The sequence below is a fragment of the Myiozetetes cayanensis genome, unplaced genomic scaffold, assembly GCF_022539395.1.
Source record: "Myiozetetes cayanensis isolate MyiCay16 unplaced genomic scaffold, myiCay2020 scf44, whole genome shotgun sequence".
In the NCBI taxonomy this organism is placed as follows: domain Eukaryota; kingdom Metazoa; phylum Chordata; class Aves; order Passeriformes; family Tyrannidae; genus Myiozetetes; species Myiozetetes cayanensis.
Genome location: NW_026087676.1, coordinates 44,794 through 64,271, shown reverse-complemented (window position 1 = coordinate 64,271; position 19,478 = coordinate 44,794). Strand labels below are relative to the sequence as shown.

At 66.8% G+C, this 19,478-nt stretch overlaps 3 protein-coding genes across 3 annotated transcripts; 1 reads left to right on the top strand and 2 right to left on the bottom strand.

Annotated features, from left to right (window-relative positions):
• The first annotated feature begins 860 nt into the window (after window positions 1-860).
• Window positions 861-8,981, top strand: TBX21 (T-box transcription factor 21). The gene is given in 9 exon segments (XM_050330742.1): window positions 861-1,282; window positions 6,907-7,061; window positions 7,147-7,268; window positions 7,362-7,520; window positions 8,190-8,251; window positions 8,348-8,560; window positions 8,562-8,631; window positions 8,633-8,688; window positions 8,690-8,981. Coding segments are annotated over 9 exon segments (1,551 nt in total).
• A 483-nt stretch (window positions 8,982-9,464) lies between these two features.
• On the bottom strand, window positions 9,465-15,644 carry OSBPL7 (oxysterol binding protein like 7). The gene is given in 25 exon segments (XM_050330748.1): window positions 9,465-9,949; window positions 10,267-10,389; window positions 10,481-10,607; window positions 10,691-10,832; window positions 11,149-11,180; window positions 11,183-11,206; window positions 11,209-11,291; window positions 11,381-11,459; window positions 11,553-11,616; window positions 11,703-11,824; window positions 11,827-11,839; window positions 12,233-12,508; window positions 12,617-12,685; window positions 13,114-13,245; window positions 13,334-13,414; window positions 13,604-13,719; window positions 13,808-13,937; window positions 14,041-14,133; window positions 14,211-14,314; window positions 14,430-14,550; window positions 14,634-14,747; window positions 14,832-14,945; window positions 15,056-15,109; window positions 15,237-15,359; window positions 15,470-15,644. Coding segments are annotated over 25 exon segments (2,538 nt in total). The 5' UTR covers window positions 15,563-15,644; the 3' UTR covers window positions 9,465-9,840.
• Window positions 15,645-17,150: 1,506 nt separating this feature from the next.
• MRPL10 (mitochondrial ribosomal protein L10) lies at window positions 17,151-19,254 on the bottom strand. The gene is made up of 4 exons (XM_050330747.1): window positions 19,017-19,254; window positions 18,521-18,685; window positions 18,293-18,437; window positions 17,151-18,038 (listed from the first exon to the last, which is right to left on the bottom strand). The coding sequence occupies exons 1-4, from the start codon at window positions 19,233-19,235 to the stop codon at window positions 17,794-17,796; spliced, it is 774 nt and encodes a 257-aa protein (XP_050186704.1). The 5' UTR covers window positions 19,236-19,254; the 3' UTR covers window positions 17,151-17,793.
• Between the last annotated feature and the right edge of the window lie 224 nt (window positions 19,255-19,478).

Genomic DNA, 19,478 nt, shown 5'->3' with positions numbered 1-19,478 from the left:
TGGGAATGGGCTCAGGGGTGGGCACGGCCTGTCCGGGCTCCCCAGGGAACTCGGACCACCCCAAACCCAGCACAGGCGGAAAGGGAAGGACAAGGGATCGAGCCTTAAACCTCTGTCCCCAAGTGTGCCACCCCTCCAGTGACCGTGGGGACACCAGAGTGTGTTGGGGGACCTGAAATAACCAGTCCTTGTGTCCCCTCAGAGCCCCAAAACATGAGGGGGAAGGTGACCCCCCTGGTCACTCCATCCCCTGTCCCCGCGGCCCTCCACAGTGTCCCTGTCCCCTCCCCTGTCCCCTCCCCTGCCAACGTCCCACGGTCCCACAGTGCCGGCTCCCCGGCGCCCCCCATCCCTGCCACCTCCCCACTCCCCCGTGCCCCGCGTCCCCCAGCGTGTCCCGCATCTCTTCCCACGCGTCCCCGCGTGTCCCGCTCTCGCGTGGGCCCCGTCCCGCCCCGGTGGGAGCCGCCCCGTGGGGGTGGGGAGGGCGGAGCTCCCCTTCGCGGAGCCGCTTCTTTGGATAAGAAGCGCGGGTGCCACGGGGATGGGCAGGTGGAGCGTGTGAGGGCACCGGCGGCAGCAACGGCAACAGCGGCAGCAGGACAGGGCGGCCCCTCAACCCCCGACGGCATTTTTGGGGCTTTCCGGGAGTTTCGGGCTGTTTTTTTGAGGGCTTTGTGTTTTAACCCTCTTCCCTTGGCCGTTCCGGGGACGCCGCGGGTCGCCGACCCCCCCGGGACCCCCGGGCATGGAGGGGGCGGCGGGAGCCCGGCGAGGCGGGCAGCGCTGAGCGGCGCCCGGCTCCGCGTCCCGGGGACCCCCATGAGCGGCTGAGCGGGGCCGGCGCCCCCGCTCCGTCCATGGGCGCGCTGGAGCCGGGCACCGGAGCCCCCCGCCCCGCCGCCCCCATGCTCAGCGCCGCCGCCACCTTCGCCAAGGAGCCGCCGGGCCCCCGGGACACCTCCGCCTCGTACTACGGTGATGGGGGGGCAGCGGAACCGGGAGCCCCCCCGCTCCCTTACGGCGCTCCCGGCGGCTTCGGCGGCAGGTTCCTGGGGCCGTGCCCGCCTTACCGGGCGCCGCCGCCTCCCGCCGCCCCGGTGGAGGGTTTCGCGGGCGCGGAGGGCGGTTTCGGCGGCGGGGGGGCCCCGCTGTGCCCCCCGCTCTGCGCCCTGCCCGGGTACCGCGCGGCAGGGAAGGTGCAGGTGATGCTCAACAACTACCCGCTCTGGGCCAAGTTCCACAAGCACCAGACCGAGATGATCATCACCAAGCAGGGCAGGTGAGCGGGGGCACCGGGTGGGATCGGGGGGGAATCCAGGGGATGTAGCGGGCCGGGGGAGCGGCGGGAACCGGGAGGCACCGGGAGGTGGGACCGGTGGGGCACTGGGAGGGACTGGAGGGGACCGGAGCGCACCGGGACGGACCGGGAGCAGGGGAGCGGGGCAGGGGACTGTAGGAGGAGCAGTGGGAGATCAGGGTGAGGGACCGAGAGAAGCTGCAGTGGGACCCGCAAAGACCCCAGAGATGGTGAGGGACCGGTGTAGGAAAAGGGATAAGGGCACGGGGGATGCGGGGTGGGCACAGCGGTGCAGAGAGGGGGGTGGGACAGCCAGGGGGGGCCATGGGATGGGCCGGGAGGGAGCCAGCACAGTGAGGGGCTGAAGGTTTCTGCCTCATGTCCCCAAAGGTGTGGGAGGTGTTTGTGGGTCTGGGGGTCCCTCTTTGCCCGCGCAGTGGAGGAGTGGAGTGTGTAAGAGGGGCCCCCCCTGTCCCTGTGGGTTGGGGAGGTGACATCTTGCTGTGTGGGCAGAGGTAAAAAATGGGGTGTGAGGGGCAAAGCAGAACAGACTTCCCTGGTCTTGTTTTCCATGGAAGTTGAGGCTTGTTGGAAGGAGAAAGGGGGCTGGGGAGTGTCCCCACCCCTATCAGGTGGGACAGGGGGGTCCAGACCCCCCATGTCAGGAAGCTGGCAGAGATGGTGCCAGTTCTGGGGGCCTGGAGGCAGCGCTTATCCGGCCTCAACCCACGGGCCGGATCTGGAGCTCGGCACTGCAACAAGTAGTGAGAGCCCACAGCCATCCCACGGCACTGTGGGTGGGTGGGTGACACCCCCTCTACTCATTTCCATGCTGGAAATGCCCCCCTCCTCAGTGGGGCAGGCAGGGGCTGACTGCCCCCCATGTGCCCGGGGAAGGGGCAGCATTTTGGCAACGTCCTGGGTGCCAAAGCACCCTTGGTGATGCCATGGCTGGGCATCCTCTGTCCCCTCCGTGCTGCCTCCAGCCTGGGATGTTCACAGGGTGTGAGTTGGAGGACTGGGACAAGGTTGGGGGATGAAAATTCCCCCCACCTCTGTCTGGGGGGCCTGGAAGGGGCCGGGTGTGACACAGGCCCTCTGGGGCCGTGGAGTTGCTGCAACTTGGAGCAAGGGGAGCCCAAAATGCTGAGCCCATCCTTTGGCCCCACAGGGTGACGTGGGTGGGGGGAGCCAGGCCCCAGGCTGCAGTTTGGGGGCCTCAGTGGGATCGTGCTGGGGTGAGGAGGGGAACAGGAGCACGGCAGGGCCGCACATGGGGCTTCAGCCACCCGAGGGGCTGCCAAAAATGCACACCGAGGGGAAAGCAGGGCAGTACCCCTCACTGTGAGCTCAGCAGCTGGCAGAGACTCCCCCAGCCCCTCCTGCCGTGCTGACACCCCCCCCTTCCCCTCCCGCTGCCATCCCTCCGCCCAGGGGGGCTCTTTCTGGCCAGCGCCGGGGCCGCCGGCAGCGCCCTCGCCCCTTCCCTCCCTCGGCCGAGACAGATGGTGTCACTTCGATGCTGAGACCAACCTGCTTAATGTGTTGGAAGTCTAAACACGTTAGGGCCGCTTGGTTTGCCACGGCCCTGCCCAGGCCTGGCTTCCCCCGCCGGGCTCGGGGCTGCTCGGAGCGAAGCACGGAGCGGGTGACGTGTCCCCAGCGCCGGCTGAGGGGGTGGTGGGGGTGGCAGGGCACCCCAAATGGTTGTTCCTAGCATGCCATCCCCCAGTTCTTCCAGAAACACTGCCTGAAATTCCCGTTCTTCCCTCCTCTCTTGCCCCAGCAGTTGTGGCGGGTGCTGGGGCAGCATCAGGACCTGGTGCTGAGGGTCTGGAGAATGGGGTGAGCCCCGAAATCCCACCGGCTCTGTCCTGCTGCCACCGGCTCCCAGCCTGAAACCAGGCGATTTGGGGGCTCTGTTCCCAGCTCCATCCCTTCCTAGGGCACCTGCAGAGGTGCAGGGGATGGGGAGGGTGGGTTGCTCTGTGCTCAAGGGGGCTCATGGCAAACCCAGCCTGTGGAGGTGTCAAACTCAGAGCCACAAAACATCCGTTTCCCCCAACCCCGAGCTGCTCTTGCAAAACTCGGCGTGCAGGGCCGGGCTGCAGCCCTGCTGAGACACAGGAAAAACCCCAGTGTGGGGCTCGAGGGGGACGGGAGCCCCAAAATGGGGACCCCAGGGGGATGTGAGCCCCCTAGAGTGGGGATCTGCCAGGCTGGGGGCTCTGGGGCAGGGCAGGGATCACGCTCTCTTCCTGCTGTTGGTGCAGGTGCCTCATCTCTCCGGGCTACGCTGGTCCCTCAGCACCGATGTCCTTGGGCTGCAGCCTTCTTGGACCCACAGAGAGAGCTGAGGGTGGGTGGGAGATGGTGGTGCTGGGATGAACCTGCTCAGGCGCTGGGATTTAACCCTGCTGGTGTCTTTTTTGCCCTCTCCTGCCCCTCTACCCCGGCTCCAACACACCATCCCATGCCATCCCACCCCCTGCCACGCCATCCCACCCCCAGTCTTTCCCCCAAAGATAATTTCCTACTGGTTTTCCGTGTGGGTCCCCATCCTTCCCAGGCCCCCACGGCTCTCGGGGTTCAGCCAGGGCAGGATTTCTGGAAACCCCCAAGGACTCGCCGGTGCCCTGACTGCAGCGGGCCCGGGGAATTCCTACCGTGGGGCTCTGCTGTGAAACCAGGGCTGGCTCTGCATTTTGGGGGCACACAGGGGGTGGCCCTGTCTTTTGGGGGTACATAAGGGCTGCCTTTGCATTTGAAGGGCGCTCAGTGATGTTTTTGCAGGGTGCAGGGACTCTCTTTGCATTTGGGGACACGAGGGCTGGCCTTGCCTTCGGAGAGGACACGGGGAGGGCTCTGGGGATGCGGGGCTGGTGTTGCCTTTGAAGGGGACACGGGACAGCTTTGGGGACACATAGGCTGGGTTTGTCACCGTGCCATGCATTGGTGTGCCACCACACCATGTCACCCACTGCTGTGCAGCCGTGCCACGCTGCCACCATTTCTGTGCCACTGAGCCATGTCCAGCAGTCAGGCCGTGCCACTGTGCCCCTGTGCCATGTCACCGCATCGTGCTTTGCTGTGCCACCATTCCGTGTCACCGTGCCACGCATAGCCATGCAGCCGTGCCATTTCCAGAAGCCGTTCCACACCCCTGTGCCGTGTCACTGTGCCGTGCCCAGTATCCACACCACCCCACCGTGCCACCCAGCCGTGCAGCGGGGGCTGCTCCATCTCCCACGCGGCCGTGGCGGCTCCTGCGGTCACGGCGCTGCCGTCGGGGGGGAGGAGGCGGCTCAGGAAGCCGCAGCCCCCCCTCGATGCGCTGCCAGGGGTTGTGGGGGGAGGTAGGAGAGGCACAACTGTCTGGGGAGTTGTGCTCCTGGACCTCCAGGTTTTCCTTCCACCTGGGGTCATCCCGGACTCGCTCCCTGTGCCTCCATCCCCGTGTCACCAGGTGACACCCTGGATGTGCCGCTGTGTCCCCTGGCTCCATCCCTATGTCCCCGTGTGCCCCTCGGCCCCCCGTGGGGAAGGTTCATTCAGGGACAAACCTCGGGGCGCGCCCAGAGCCCAGAAACAAAAGTACAAAGGCTGAAAAGCCCGGTGCCCATCAGCTTTTGGGGTGGGCCCGGGGGGGGGTTAGAATGGGGTTTGGGGCACCTCCCAAACCGCAGTGACCAAACCCAGGACTGCCGAGTGCTGCCCGAGCAGCAGCCCCGGGAGCTCGAGAGCTGGGGGATTTAAAAATAAAGGCGAGGCGAGCGCGGTTTCGGGCCTTGCCCCCACCCTGGCGTGCCCGGCCGGGCCGTGCGGTTTCCCCGCGGTGTGTGAAGCACAGAGCCGCGCTCGCTGCGGCGCTGCCAGCGGGGGCTCGAGGGCTCCGAACGGAGCAAAGAAAAAGAGAAAGAAAAAAAACAAAAAAACAACTGAAAAAAGGCCGGTTCTTTCCTCCCTGCTCCTTGCAGCAGCTCGGGCTGGTGCAGCGCCCAGGCTGGGGCTCGCCCCGCGGTCAAACCAGCCCCGGGCTCGGCGTTCGGGTGCCCGGAGCGCGGCGGCACCGAGGTGGTTTTTAATGCGGCTGCAGCTTTTGTCAGCGGCAGGAACCGCCCGGTCCTCGGCACAGCCGCGGCTGTCCCGCTCCCGAGGAGTTTTAGGCATACAGAAAGGAGGGACGGGGTCTGTGAGGGCTCCGAGGGACCCCGGAATGTGCAGGACCATCGCCCGTGTCGGGCCTGGGGAGCACGTGTGCAGCTCCTCAGCACGAGCGCTGCTTTCTCTACTTCTTTCTCTTTTTCATTCTATTTTTCTTAATCTCTTTCTTTATCTTCTTCTTTTTCTTATTTTTTTTCTTTATCTTCCTCTTTATCTTTTTATTCTTCCTGTCTTATTATCCTTCTTTTTTTAATTTCTTCTTTTTCTTCACCTTCTTCTTTTTCTTTCATTCATTTTTCTTCTTGTTTTTCTTCTTTTTCTTAACCTTAATCTTAACTTTAATCTTAATCTTCATTCTTTTTTTTGATTTTCTTTTTTTTTTTCTTTTTCTATTTCATTTTCTTTTCTTCTTCTTTTCTTCTTTCTCTTTCTCTTTCCCCCTTTTTCTTCTCTTTCTTTTTCTATTCCCCTCCTCTCCCCCAAGGGCAACTTTGAGTCAGCGGCACCCGCCGACTTTTCTTTCCGCCACCCTTTGCATTCCACTTCCCCGGTGCCGTGGCACTGCCCGAGCCCCGTTTCCTGCGGGGGCAGCGCTGGATCCCCCCCCCTTCTCCTGCCCGGCTCAAGGAGCTCCGTGTGCCCCCAGCCCCTCGCTCTGCTCCTGGGGAGAGGTTCTGCCCTCTTTGCAGATGAATCCCGTCTCATCCCACGTGTATCTCACCCACCTGGCAGAGTTGGGGGTCCCCGTTCCCCCCACGTGTGTTTGAGGGGGCTCCAGTGGTGGTTCATTAACGTGGGTGACATTAATGGCGTGGTCGGGCAGCGGGGTCGGGGCTGGTTTCCAGCTCTGGCCACTAAGACTCCAAAAGTTGCCAAAATTCCATGGTCTAAGAGCCAAGTTCTATGGAGAGGGTGGGGGTTGAACCACGACCCCCTCCCCATGGGTGGAGGTCCCACTGTGAACCCGAGCTGGGGTGACGGGGTCAGTGATGGACGTGAGGGACTGGACAGGGAGCGGGGATGGGAGATCTCCCACCCCAGAGCCAGGATTTGGGGGGATGGCTGGGGGAGGACAGGGGGGTGCAGCCCCTCTGGGGGGGTGGCAGCTGCAGCCCCGTGACCACAGGGTCCCCCCCAGCCGTCCCATCCTGTCCCCTTCCTGCCCTTGGCGCAGGCTGGCGCCCAGCCCGAAATAGCAGCGGTGTTGGTTTCCGATCCGGAAGGTGCTTGGGGAGGGGGAGGAAGATACCGGGAGGGGGGGAATGGGCCCCGAGAGCATCCCCCAGCTGCCGGGGTCACTCAGCTCCTCACGGGCACCCAGCCGGGCTCAGAAGGGGGGGGTGGGCATCGCGCTGCCTCGGTTTCCCCATCACCCCCCAACACCGTGAGCCAGCGGCCTGGCCGGGGGTGACGGTGTCTCTGTGCCTCTGTCCCCTCCCCAGGCGCATGTTCCCCTTCCTCAGCTTCAACCTGTCGGGGCTCAACCCCGTGGCCCACTACAGCGTGTGCGTGGACGTGGTGCTGGTGGACCAGCACCACTGGCGCTACCAGGGCGGCAAGTGGGTGCAGTGCGGGAAAGCCGAGGGCAACATGCCAGGTACGGCCCCCCCCACCCCGTCATCCCCTTCCTCATCCTCCTCACGGTGCAGGGTAACCCCCTCCCCGCTCCCCCCTGTCCGCAGGGAACCGCCTGTACCTGCACCCGGACTCTCCCAACACGGGCGCGCACTGGATGCGGCAGGAGGTTTCCTTCGGGAAGCTCAAGCTCACCAACAACAAGGGCGCGTCCAACAACGTCGGGCAGGTGGGTGAGGGTCCCGCCGCCGTGCCAGGCTGGGCCACATCCCCCCCCGTGACCCCTCCCTGACAGCCCACTGCCCCCCTTTATGCCCCCCAGATGATCGTGCTGCAGTCGCTGCACAAGTACCAGCCCCGGCTGCACGTGACGGAGGTGAAGGAAGGGGAGGGGGAGGACGGGTACCCCTCCCCACACACCCACACCTTCGCCTTCCCCGAGACGCAGTTCATCGCCGTCACGGCCTACCAGAACGCTGATGTGAGTACGAGACCCCCCTGCCGGTCCCCGGCTTGGGGACACCCCCCAAAAAGGCCCCCCAGCAGCACAGGAACCCCAGCGACCTCCCCGGCGCCCTCCCAGGGTCGCAGAAACCAGGGACACCTTCCCGTATCATCCCAGTGACCCGCCAGGAGCAGGCCCTGGTGACCCCCCAGCACCCTCTGAGGTGTCCTCAGCATCAGCAGAACCCCCAGGGCATCCCCCCAGGGCCCCCCATCCGCCAACGCTCCTGTCTGCAGCATCTCTGCACCCCCTGAGCCCCCTCAGCATCCCAGAAACCCTCCCAGCATCCCCTGGATCCCCTCAGCATCCCAGAAACCCTCCCAGCATCCCTGGATCCCCTCAGCATCCCAGAAACCCTCCCAGCATCCCCTGGATCCCCTCAGCATCCCAGAAACCCTCCCAGCATCCTCTGGATCCCCTCAGCATCCCAGAAACCCTCCCAGCATCCCCTGGATCCCCTCAGCATCCCAGGACCCACTCCTGAACCCCCTCAGCATCTCAGTAGCCCCCTCCCGGCACCCCCCGTGCTGGGAAAGGGTGGGATTCTGGTGCAGTGGGGGTTGTTCGAGGGGAGAGGGACGGGAGGGACATCCTGGCAGGGGTCAGCCTGTCAGCAGCCCCCCCACCTCCACATTACCCCCCCAGATCACCCAGCTGAAGATCGACCACAACCCCTTCGCCAAAGGATTCCGGGACAACTTTGACTCGTGAGTGTCCTGAGTGTCCCCCCACCCTCCAGCCGGTGCCCCCCCTGCCCCAGCTGGCAGCAGGGCACCTCCCAGCCCCCCCCATGTGCCCCCCAGGATGTACACGGCCTCGGAGAGCGACCGCCTCACCCCGTCCCCGCCGGAGGGGCCCGGCTGCCAGCAGCTCCTGCCAGCCCCCCGCTTCCAGCCCTTCCTGCCCGAGCAGTACCCGCTGCCCCGGCCGCTTCTTCGGGGGACCGGGGCTCCCCCTCTGCCCCTGCCCCCAAGGACCCCCCACTGGTACTTCCCCCAGCAGCCCCCGCCGCCGGCGCGCTGAGTACGGCGGCTGCGGCGGGGGCTACGGGAGGGGCAAACTGGTGCCCTCACGGGTGAGACCCTTACGCCCTGCCGCCCACCCCGCACCCCCTGCCCTACTACCCCGAGGGGCCGGGGGGCTTCGAGTGACAGGGGCTGGAGCCCCGGGCAGTACGGCCCCAAGGGCAGCGCCGGGGCTCTGGGCTGGTACCGGGAGCCCCGCGACGAGAAGGGCAAGGAGGTGGAGGGCTGGGCCCCCGAGCCCCCCGCCCCCGCCTCGGGGGACTCGTCGGACTCGGGGCTGTACGAGTGCAAACGGCGCAGGGTGTCCCCCTACCCCTCGAGCACCGAGAGCTCCCCCCCGCCCCGCAACGGAGACCTCTACGACAAGGACCCGCTCGCCGACGGGGGCTACTACGGCTTCTATGGCAACTGAGCCCCCCTCCCTGGGCACTGCAAGGGGTCCTGTGTGCCCACCACCCTCCCTCCCCCCCGCTATTTAACACCCATATCCTGGGCAGGCTCGAGCGGGAGGGAGCTCAACCAGACAATCAGCCCCTGGTGCCACCCCGGTGGGGCCGCAGGGGCGGGCGAGGAGGAGCAGGGGGATGGTGAGGAGTTTTTGTTGTTGTTGTTGTCGGTGGTTTTTAAGGGCAAGGGGGTTGGGGGGGTAATGCTGAAGTATTTATTGAGCCCCCCCCCGTGCCCGGCGTGGGGCGGGGGGGCAGCAGCATATCGCAATAAAGGGGGCACTGTGGGGACCCTGCTCAGCTCTGTGTGTGTGTGTGTGGTGGAGAGAAACTGAGGCACGGGGAGGGGGGGCTAAGGGTGCCCTCCCCCTTCCTGGGATGGTAGGGGGATCCTGAGCCCCGGGGGGTGTTTCGGGGTGGGGGGGGGAAGGAAGCTCTCTGCACACCCCAACTCTTCACAGCCTTTATTAGAGCAGCCCCTGGGCACAGTCTGGGGGAGAGGGGGGCAGAGGGGTCTTCCCGCCTGCGGGTGCACCCCATTTCCCCCCTTCCCCAGGCATCTTGTGCTCCCAGGGCAGGGGGGCACTGCCAGCCCCTGCCCCAGAGTGCCCCAGCTGTCCCCAAGGCTCTGCCCCGGGTCAGGGGGAGGGGTAGGGGTCATTACCCCCCCCCTTTTATATCACAGTTTTATTTAAACACCAGCAAAATGGCTCGGAGAGGGTGGGGGGGGACACTGCACCCCCCTAGTGCTGGGGGGACCAGCCCCACTGCTGGGCACCACTGCTGTGATGAGCTGGGGGAGTCTCAGAGCCCTGGGGGGGGTCGCTACCAGAGCACTGCGCTGTCCAGGTGGGCAAAGCCGGGGTCCAGGCGCAGCTTCCAGTAGGTGTTGTTGGTGACCCACGACTCCTTGCCACTGGCATCTGTCAGCCGCCTGGGGATGGGGTGGGGGGGCGTGTTTGGGGTGGCCTTGGGACTTCCTGATGGGGTTTTACCCATTTCCTGAGACCCCCTGAGCCATGGGGTGCCCTCAGCATTCCTAGAGGTTCTCTCAGTTCCCTATGAGCTCCACATCCCACTGAGCCACGGGGTGTCCCCAGGATCCCGAAAGGAGCCTCCTCACCCCGTAAGAGCCCCGCACTCCTCTGAGCCACAGGGCGCCCTCAGCACTGCCAGGGGCCCTGCCCACTCCCTGAGAGCCCGGCATCCCGCTCCCCCATGACTCTCCCAGCCCCCTGCCCTGAGCCAGACCTGAAGAAGCGCGCCTGGTGGGTGATGTTGTTCTCCTCCATGACGCGGCGCCGGTCCCGCTGCAGCTGCTCGATCTGCCGCTTCTGCGCCTCGGCCGCCGGGATGTTCCCCTCCTCCAGGTACCTGTGGGAGGGGCAGGACGGGGCTGTGACCAGCTGGGTGGCCTCAGAGCATCCCCCCCGCCCCGCTCCCGGCGCCGGGAGGGCCCACTCACCGCTGGTCGGGGCGCAGCCGCGTGTCCGTGGAGGGCAGGACCCTGCGCAGCTCCGGCGTCAGCTCGTTCAGCTCCAGGGCGAACTGGGTGAAGCCGTAATTCCTCTCGTGCTCACGGGGCATGGGGTCTGTGCAGGAGAGGGGGCACGGCGCTGAGACCACCCCCTGGTGCGGGGTAACCAACCCCCCCCCCCCCTAGGGTGGTCCTTACTGGCTTTCCAGACGCACTGGCCCGGGGCGGGCCCGCGGTGCAGCCCCTCGTGCCACTTCCCGGCCAGGCGCTCCACGGTGGCCCCGCTGCGGCTCAGCACGGCCCCCTGCACCTCGTTGGCCCCCGTGCCCCAGTACCGGGCCTGCGGCCACCGGGAGGTGGGCAGGGGGCCGGGGGGACTGGGGGAAAGGGGGCTATTGGGAAAGGGTGTGGCCACGAGTGATGGGGAGGGGTCCTAGAAGGGTGTGGCACTAAGGGGGTGGAGCTACTGGGAAAGGGCAGGGCCACAAGCAGGGGTAGGACCAGGAAAGGGGTGGAGCAATAACACAATTAATATTAATTAGCAGGTGAAGGGGCGGGGCCAGGCCATTTCAGTGCAGAGAGGTGGAGCCAGGGCAGGTGGGAGGGTGGGGCTATGGGGTGGGTGGGGCCCGGGGGCGAAGGGGCAGGGGGCACACCTTGCAGAAGGTGAGCTTGCAGTGGTAGGAGCGTCGCGGGTGTTGCGGATCAGCACCTCCCGTAGTGCTCGATCCAGCGGGGTCCGCTCAGCACGTTGTGGATGCACGTGGTCACCTTGTTCCACTCGTAGTGGTCCCCGGTCCTGCGGGCACCGCCCTCGTTGGACAGGGAGGGAGGGAGGGCAGGGGGTCCCGGGGGTGTGGGGGCCCACCAGCGGGGCCGGGATCTCACCTGGGCAGCTGGACATTGACGGTGCCCACGGGGACGATCTCCAGGGACTTGCCCCAGAACTTGTTCTTCCACCTCATGTCTGGGGAGGGGGTGGGAGGTGGTGAGACCCTCCCTGGATCCCCACACTCAGGGAGGAGACCTCCCACTGCCCAACATCCTCCTGGGTGCTCACCTTGCCAGAAGATGAAGTTGTCGGACTCGGCGTGGCAGGCGGAGATGGGAGGGTGGTGGGAGACCTGGGGTGGGACAAGAGGGATGTGCCAGTGCCCCCTCCAGCTCCGTGTCCCCCTCGTAGCCTCCCTGTGCCCCCCCCAGTGCCCACCTGCTCGCTGATGAAGCGGAAGCCCCGGTCAGGCCGCACACACTCGTAGGTCTCCCCCAGCACGGGGTTGAAGGGTTTGCTGCCCGCCCGGTAGTAGGTGGAGGCGTAGGCAGATACGGCAAGGCGGCCACGTACACCTGGCACCACAGGCACCACGCTGCTGCCACCACCCCGGGAACAGCCACCCACCCACCCCGGGGACAGCCACCCACCCCCCAGTTCCCTCCCGGCCCTGTGCCCTGCCCTGTTCCCACAGATCCCACGTGTCCTCAAGCTCCTCTGAAGTCCTCCAGTCCTTCCAAGTCCTTGAGCTCCCTCATGTCCCTGAGACCCCTAAATTCTCAACCTCTCCTGTCCCCCCACGTCCTCGAGCTCCTCTGTGCCCCCTCAGTCCCCTAAAACCTCCCCAAGTCCCTCCATGTTCTCAAGACCCTCCACGTCCCCTTAGTCCCCCCTGGCCCTAAGCCCCCCTACCCCCACATCCCTTGAGCCCCCAATCCCCGGCGTGTCCCCGGTGTCCCCCAGCTCACCAGTCTCTGCCGGGGGTCTCTGGCGCGGCTGGCGCGGTCGAGGAGCGCGCTGTACTCCAGCTCCTCGCAGAGCCGCTGCAGGGTGTTCAGCGGCTCGTTGAGCTGCACGGGCAGCGCCACGCGGGACAGGTCCTTGCCCACGCTGCTCCGCAGGAGCCCCCACAGGCTCACGTCCCCCGAGGGCGCGGGGGGCGCGGGCAACCGGCTCCGCCGCCGCGGGTCCGGCCCCGGCAGCTCCACCGGCGGTGGCGGCGGCTCCGACGGTGCCCCCGGGCGCTCCGCTCCTGCTGGGCACACCAGGCAGTGGGATGGAGCCATCTCCCACCCCCGCTGTCCCCCTCCCCGGTGCTCCCCCTCCCCGTACCTGTCAGGGGCGGCCCAGACCCCCGGCTCGGTGCCCTCCTCGCAGATGCTGGTGGGGGCCTCGCTGACGCACGACTCGTCGTCCGAGGGCTGAGGGGGTGCAGGGATCTGTCGGCGGCTTCGAGGGTCCCGGGGAATTGGGGGTGCCCCACAGCGGGGGTGGGAGGGGGGTTAGCGGGAAGGGCCTCCCTGGAAGGATGGGATGAGACCCGGGATCCTGGGATGGGGAGGGGTGGTGCCGGCGGGGGACCAGTGGTGGGGGCTCTGGTAGCACCCGGCCCCCACCACCGGGCTCAGAGAGAGCAGAGACCCCGAACAGGGGAGCCAGGGGCTGCGGGGGCTGGGGCGATACAGGGGCTGGGGGCACTACGGGGAGCTGGGGGGGCAGCTAATGAGGTGGGACAGGGGAGAGAGAGGGGAGAGATGAACCCAGAGCAGCGAGAGGTGGCAGGGGGGTCCACAGAGCCCCCCACCAGCAGAGCACACCCACCAGCAGAGCCCACCCCAAGACCCCCCACCTCATTCTCGGAGGAGCTGGCGGACAGGAAGACTTCGCAGGCGTCGAAGAATTCGGTGTGGGAGTCGGCCAGCGAGACGATGCTGCGGTTGGAGAGCTGCTGCTCCCGGCCCTTGGCGGGCAGCGCGTCGGGCTGCAGGGACAGCCACCACCTCAGCCCAGCCCCTCAGCCTGGGGGGGCCTGCCCAGACCCCCACCCCACCCCATCCCACCCCTCTGACCTCATCGGAGTGCAGCGAGGCGAAGGAATCCAGGGTGGTGTCGGAGGAGACGGAGAGGGAGTGGAAGCGGCGCAGGGTGGGCTGTGGAGGGAGGGGGAGGCTGAGCCAACCCCCCCCAAATGTTCCCCTCCAGCCAGGACGGGGCTGACAGTCAGGGGGTCACCAGCCCAGCGCCAGGCTGAGACCCCCCCTGCACCCACAGCACCCCAAAAGCAGCACCCCAGCCCTGCCCCGAGCAGGGCAGCGCTGCCCGGCCCCCTCATTGCTCACCGCGGCGCTGCCGGGGCGCGGGGCCGGGCCCTGCCGGTCCAGCGCCTGCCGCATCTCCTCCAGACGGGCCCTCTCGGCCACCAGCACGGCCACCACGCTGCTGAGCGAGCCGTGCACTGCCGGGGGACACGGGCAGGGGTCAGGCTGTGTCACGGCACCCCAACACCTGCCAGGACCCCCCGGCGGGGCTGAGCCCCATCCCACCTTTCTGGGCCAGCACCCAGAAGCTGCGCTGCAGCTGCGTGTACTCCGGGGGGAGGCCGAAGGGCAGCTGGCTCTGCGAGGACTCCAGGTAGCGGGACAGGTTGGGGACGGAGCCATGCAGGCGGCCCACCTTGGGGGGGACACGGGGGTCAGCGAGGGACTGGGGATTGGGGGGGTCCATCCCCCCAGCAGCAGCAGCAGCGGAGCTCGGTGGGATTCCAGCTCACCCTCACCCTGCCGATGGTGTCGTCCTTGGCAAAGCTCTGGGTGCACCAGATCTTGGTGGTCCTCCGGCCCTTCTTCGGCCTCTCCGTGGCGGCCGAGGGCTGTGGGGGAGAGGAGGGGGCTGGAGCAGGAAAGGGGGGGATGCTCAGGCCCCACATGTGCTGCCATCCCAGCTCACCTGGCTGCCGGAGATGAGCGGGGCCGAGGGGATGCGGTGCAGGGCCTCCAGGTTCTGGAGCATCCCCGTCAGCTCCTGCAGCTTGGCCTGGCACTCCGACAGCTCTGCCAGAGGCACAGGGTCAGGGAGGGGGCACACAGTCAGGGAGGGGGCACACAGTCAGGGAGGGGGCACAGGGCACCCCCCCTTGCCCTGCACGCCCCTTCCTGCCCCGCTCACCGGCCGAGCAGCGCTCCAGCCCCTCGCTGTCCTTCAGCCAGGCGTTCACCTTGTCCTGGGAGCTGGCCAGCGTGGACAGGGCAGGGGCACTGCCCGAGGGCAGGATCCTCGTCCACTGGCCCTGCAAGCAGGGAAAAGGGGGCACTGCCATCAGGAGCCCCCCCCAGACCCTGCCTCGTGCTGTCACCTTGAGGTGTCACCCACCTGGGTGCTGGTGGGGGTCCTGCCCCCGGGACCCGCCATGGGACAGGGCTTGTCCCCGTGGTGGTGGCTGCAGAGGCTGCTCACCCAGCTGGAGAACAGCTCCGGGGACTTGATCTGGGCGACACGGGTGAGTTGGTGGGGGGACAGAACCTGACACAACCAACTCTGTTTCCAGCCCACCCTGGCCCCCAGCGGCACCTTGAGGTGATAAATATTCTCCTCCGTGTCCAGGTCGACCCTCTGCGCCTTCTTGTTGACGGACATGACGGACTGACGGACATCGATGGCACCGTGCAGTTTGCCCTTGAGGACCTGGGGGAGCCCAGGGACGCCTGTCAGGGGGAAGACCCCCCTTCCTGAGGGGGTCCACGGGGGTCTCCCCTGCCCTGGGCCCACAGGGCACAGCCCCAGCACACACTCACGTCCTGGCGGGTGGTGGAGTATTTCAGGATCCCGTTTTCCAGCACAAAGTACCGCTGGGGATGGAGAGGGAAGGTTTTTGGTGGGGAGCAGAGAGCAGTCCCTGCAGCCCCACTTCCCAGGGGCCCAAATCGCGCCAGGACCAGCCAGGTGACGGCTCCTGGTGCCAGCTCTGCCCGTTACCTTATGCCAACCCTTCAAGGGCCATTTTCTCTTCTTGAGCAGGTACCCCTCGTGCCTCTGCAGCTCCTGCCCTGGGCTGCCCCGTGCACGAGGCTCCTCCACCACCTCCCAGCTCTCTGAGCCCTGCAGGGATGGGGGTCAGCCTGGGGGTCACACTGAGAAGCCCCCCGAGGCCTCACAGCACCCCCGGTCAGCCCGTGGGCACCACTGAGCCCCTCCCAAACCCCTCCAACCTGCTGGACACTGCTGTGCTTGGAAGACACGGTGCTGTTGGAGCGGGACAGGGCTCTTTTTGGGGAGGACGGGTCCTTCTCGTGGCTGCCCATGGCTGCTGAGCAGGGGGGGCCGGGCTGAGCCCCCCCTCCCGTCCGTCCTGCAGGATGGGGGTCCGAGCTCGGCCCTCACGGCGGGAGCCGCTGCCAGGGGAGGAAGGCAGGTCAGGGATCCCAGGGGGGCTTCTGCACCCTCCTCAGCCCGGCCCTCGTGGGGTCAAGGGGTGGTGGGGGTCCCCCTGCCCCCCGGGAGCAGGGAGTCCTGCATGTCACTGCCACGGGCACCCAGAAACTTCTGCGTGACACGGAGCCTTTGACCCCCCCCGGCCTTATCTCGGCTCCGCCGCCCGCTCCGGGTTCAGAGTCCAGCCCCGACGCCCCATGGACTGGGCACCACGGGGCAACCCCACAGCGGGGGCACAGCCAGGAGGGTGACACCGGTACAAAGACCAGGATCAACCCCGCTCCGTCCTGGCACCCCCGAGCCAGGCCATGACCCCTGCAAACCCCGGCAGAGTGTTCCCTTTGCCCTTCCCGCTTACTGAGCCACAGGGAAGTTCCCCCCCGCCCTGCCATCCCCCCTGGCGCTGCCCCTGACAGGGCACCCTGTCCTGGCTGCTGCTGATCCTGGGATAACCCTGGGAGGGCGGCCAAGCCCCGGTGCTGGAGACCACCGTGGCACCGCTAGCTGCGGCACCGAGAGACAACCACGGCACCGAGAGACAACCACGGCACCGAGACATAACCACGGCACCGAGACATAACCACGGCACCGAGACATAACCACGGCACGGGTGACCGCGGCTCCGCGCCCCCCAGCTCGGAGGGGAGGACACCGGGGGTCTCCCCCGCAGCTCCATCCCCTCCCCTGCCCAGCCCCGCAGGTGCTGCGGGAGGTCAGCACCGACCCCTCGCACCGCACCGGGGCCGTGCCGGTGCCCCCGGGGGTCTCCATCCCCGGTGCCACCCCCGGGGCTCACCTGGGCGGGCGGCGGGCGGGCGGCGGGGACCGGTCGCATCCTGCCCGCTGGCAGCAGGAAGCGGAACACGGAGGGCGGTGCGGAGCCGCTCGGCTCTGCCCCCTGCTCCGTGGAGGACCGGAGCCGCCGGGATCGCCGGGACACAGAGCGCGGGCAGAGCCGCGGTCCCCGCACGGGACTGGGGCAGCTCCGGTCGCGGACCCCCGGAGTTCCCACCCGGGACCAGCCCGCGGGAAAAGGGGCGGCCCACGGGGGGTGGGGTGGTCCCCAGGAGAGGCAGCACCTCGCGGGGGTCCCGGGGATCACCAACCCACGGGGGTCTTGGGGCTGAGCATCCCATGGGGGTCTTGGGGCTGAGCATCCCGTGGGGGTCTTGGGGCTCAGCATCCCGTGGGGGTCTCAGGGATCACCACCCCACAGAGGTCCCACGGACCACCAGCCCATGGAGGTCTCGGGACTGACCACCAATCCTAGGGGGTCCCCAAGGATCACCAATCCTAGGGGGTCCCAGGGCATTCCCACCCCAGGATTTCCCTCACCCAGCCCTCCCAGCTCTGTTTTCCTCTGCTCCATCAGACCCCCCAAGCAGCCCCAGCCTCCCCCCACACTCTCGAGGAGCAGGAACCGCCCCCCTCCCCCAAAATCCCAGAGAGGTTTCAGCATTTCCACACAGACACTTTAATGGACACGGCACTGGATCAGTGTTACAGCACATTCCCCCTCATCCTTGTTCTGGGGGGCTTGGAGTGCTCAAGACCCTCCTGTGGGGCTCTCCCATGCTCCTCCTCCTCCTCTGGCCAATCCTGAGACCTTCCATCACACCCCCAGCATATTCCCAGGAATATTCTCAAAGGGAAGGGCCAGGGCTCCCCCCCTGGGACTGGGGGGCTGCAGGACCCTCAGTCCCGCCCCAGTGCCAAATCCCTGATCCACCCCTCCTGCACAGCCAGGGAAGGAACCGATTCCCAGTGCCCAGAGTCAGTGATTCCCTGTGCCCTGGGGGGCTCCCTGGGGGCTCCCTGTGTCCTGCAGCTGGAGAAGGAGCCGATTCCTGGGGTCCAGCATTGGTGATTCCCTGTGTCCTAGTCTGGAAGGGTCTCCCTGGCCCCCCCATGTCCCACAGTCAGGGAAGGAGCCAATTCCCACGGTCTGATCTCCCGCATTCCAGGCTGGGGGGATGCTCCCCAGGTTCCCCCCATGTCCCACATCCAGGGAAGCAGCCAGTTCCTGGGGCTCGGTGCCAGCCATTCCCTGTGCCCTGAGGGGCTCCCACAGGGGGGAAGGAGCCGGTCCCAGGGCCCTGCATCAATGGTTCCCTTTTCCCTGCTCCTGGGGGGGCTCCCCGGGCGCCCCCGTGTCCCGGAGCCGGCGGATGTGCTCATCCAGGAGTGCTGTGAGGAGGGAGGGGCCGCGCTGGAGCAGGGATGAGGTCTGGGAGGGCAGCAGGGCCAGGGCTCCCACAGTCTGCCCCTGGGAAGCCTCGAGGGACGGCAGCCGGGCGAAGTTCTCCACTCCCTGCCGGCTCAGGATCGTGTCGTCGATGCAGGCGCCTGGGAAAGAGCAGGATATGGGATAACAGAGCATTTCCTGAAGGAACTGTTTGCTCCTTCAGGCCTCCAACCCTTCATCCCATCCCATCCCATCCCATCCCATCCCATCCCATCCCATCCCATCCCATCCCATCCCATCCCATCCCATCCCATCCCATCCCATCCCATCCATCAGTGTGGGCAGTCATTCCCAGCCCTGGAGGAGCACCCCCCCGACCCCAGCACTGGGATTTGGGGAGCAGGGAATGCCTCACCCAGGAGGTTGACCTGAGGGATTCCCTTCAGCACCCGCAGCATCTCCCTGGCCCGTGTCTCCGGGCTCACCAGCAGGATGTTGCGGCACACGAAGAGCGGGAGGAGGTTCCTGTACTTGGACTGCTCCAGCACCGGCCGGACGATCTGGAAAACCCCTTGGAATGACGCCTGGAGCAGCCCAGGGCGCACCTGTGCCCCTCCACCTTCCCGCCGGGGCCGGGCCCCACCTCGTTGAAGACGAACTTGACCTCGATGTTGTGCCTGCGCAGGTAGTGGCGCATGGTGGCCACGTCCTCGTCCGGCATGGAATTGTACTGGCACACGGCCACCATGCGGCTGCTCCGGAACACCTGCTCCACCTGCCGCCGCAGCAGCCGCACGTAGCCGTCCTCCTGGCCAGGGGACACGGGGATACAGGGATGCAGGGAGTGGGGAACGGCTGCTGGGACACCCCAACCCAGAACCGGCAGCTCCCGGTGGGAGGTGATCCCACCGATCTCGAGGTGCTCCCATGGATCAGGAGATGTTCCTGTGGATCTCGAGGTGGATGGGGACTCACCTGGTTCCCAGCACCTGATGGGGCATCTCCCAGCCACCCACAGCATCCCAAAAAAGGGGATCACCCGCCACGGGAAGGTGTCACACCCGCTCCAGCCAGGCTGTCCCTGGTGTTCCAGGATGGAGGGAACCCCCCCTTCCCAGACCCTGTGGGCCCCTCCTCACCTCCTGGTGGTCGTCCCTGTGCGCAGGGAGGCAGCGGGGGGGCACGGCGGGCCGGGGGGCCACGTACTCGGTGACAGCCATCAGCTTCTGCCGCTGGAAGTGCATGGCCTTCCAGTGCCGCGTCACCGCCTTGGAGCCGCGCCGGACCAGCCGCAGCGCGGGCAGCCAGCCTGGGGGGAGCGGGGCTGGGCCAGGGCACCCTGCACCAGCCCTTCCCATTCCTGCTCCCAGCCCCTTCCCATTCCCAGCCCCTGCCCCATTCCCCACTCCCTGCCCCCTTCCCATTCCCACTCCCTGCCCCCTTCCCATTCCCACTCCCTGCCCCATTCCCAATCCCTGCCCCAGTCTAGGTCCCTGTTCCCCAGTGCCTGTTCCTGTCCCACTCCCATTCCAGTTCCCTGCCCCATTCCCAATCCTGATTCCTGCCCCGTTCACGTTCCCAGCCCCGTTCCCGGTCCCTGT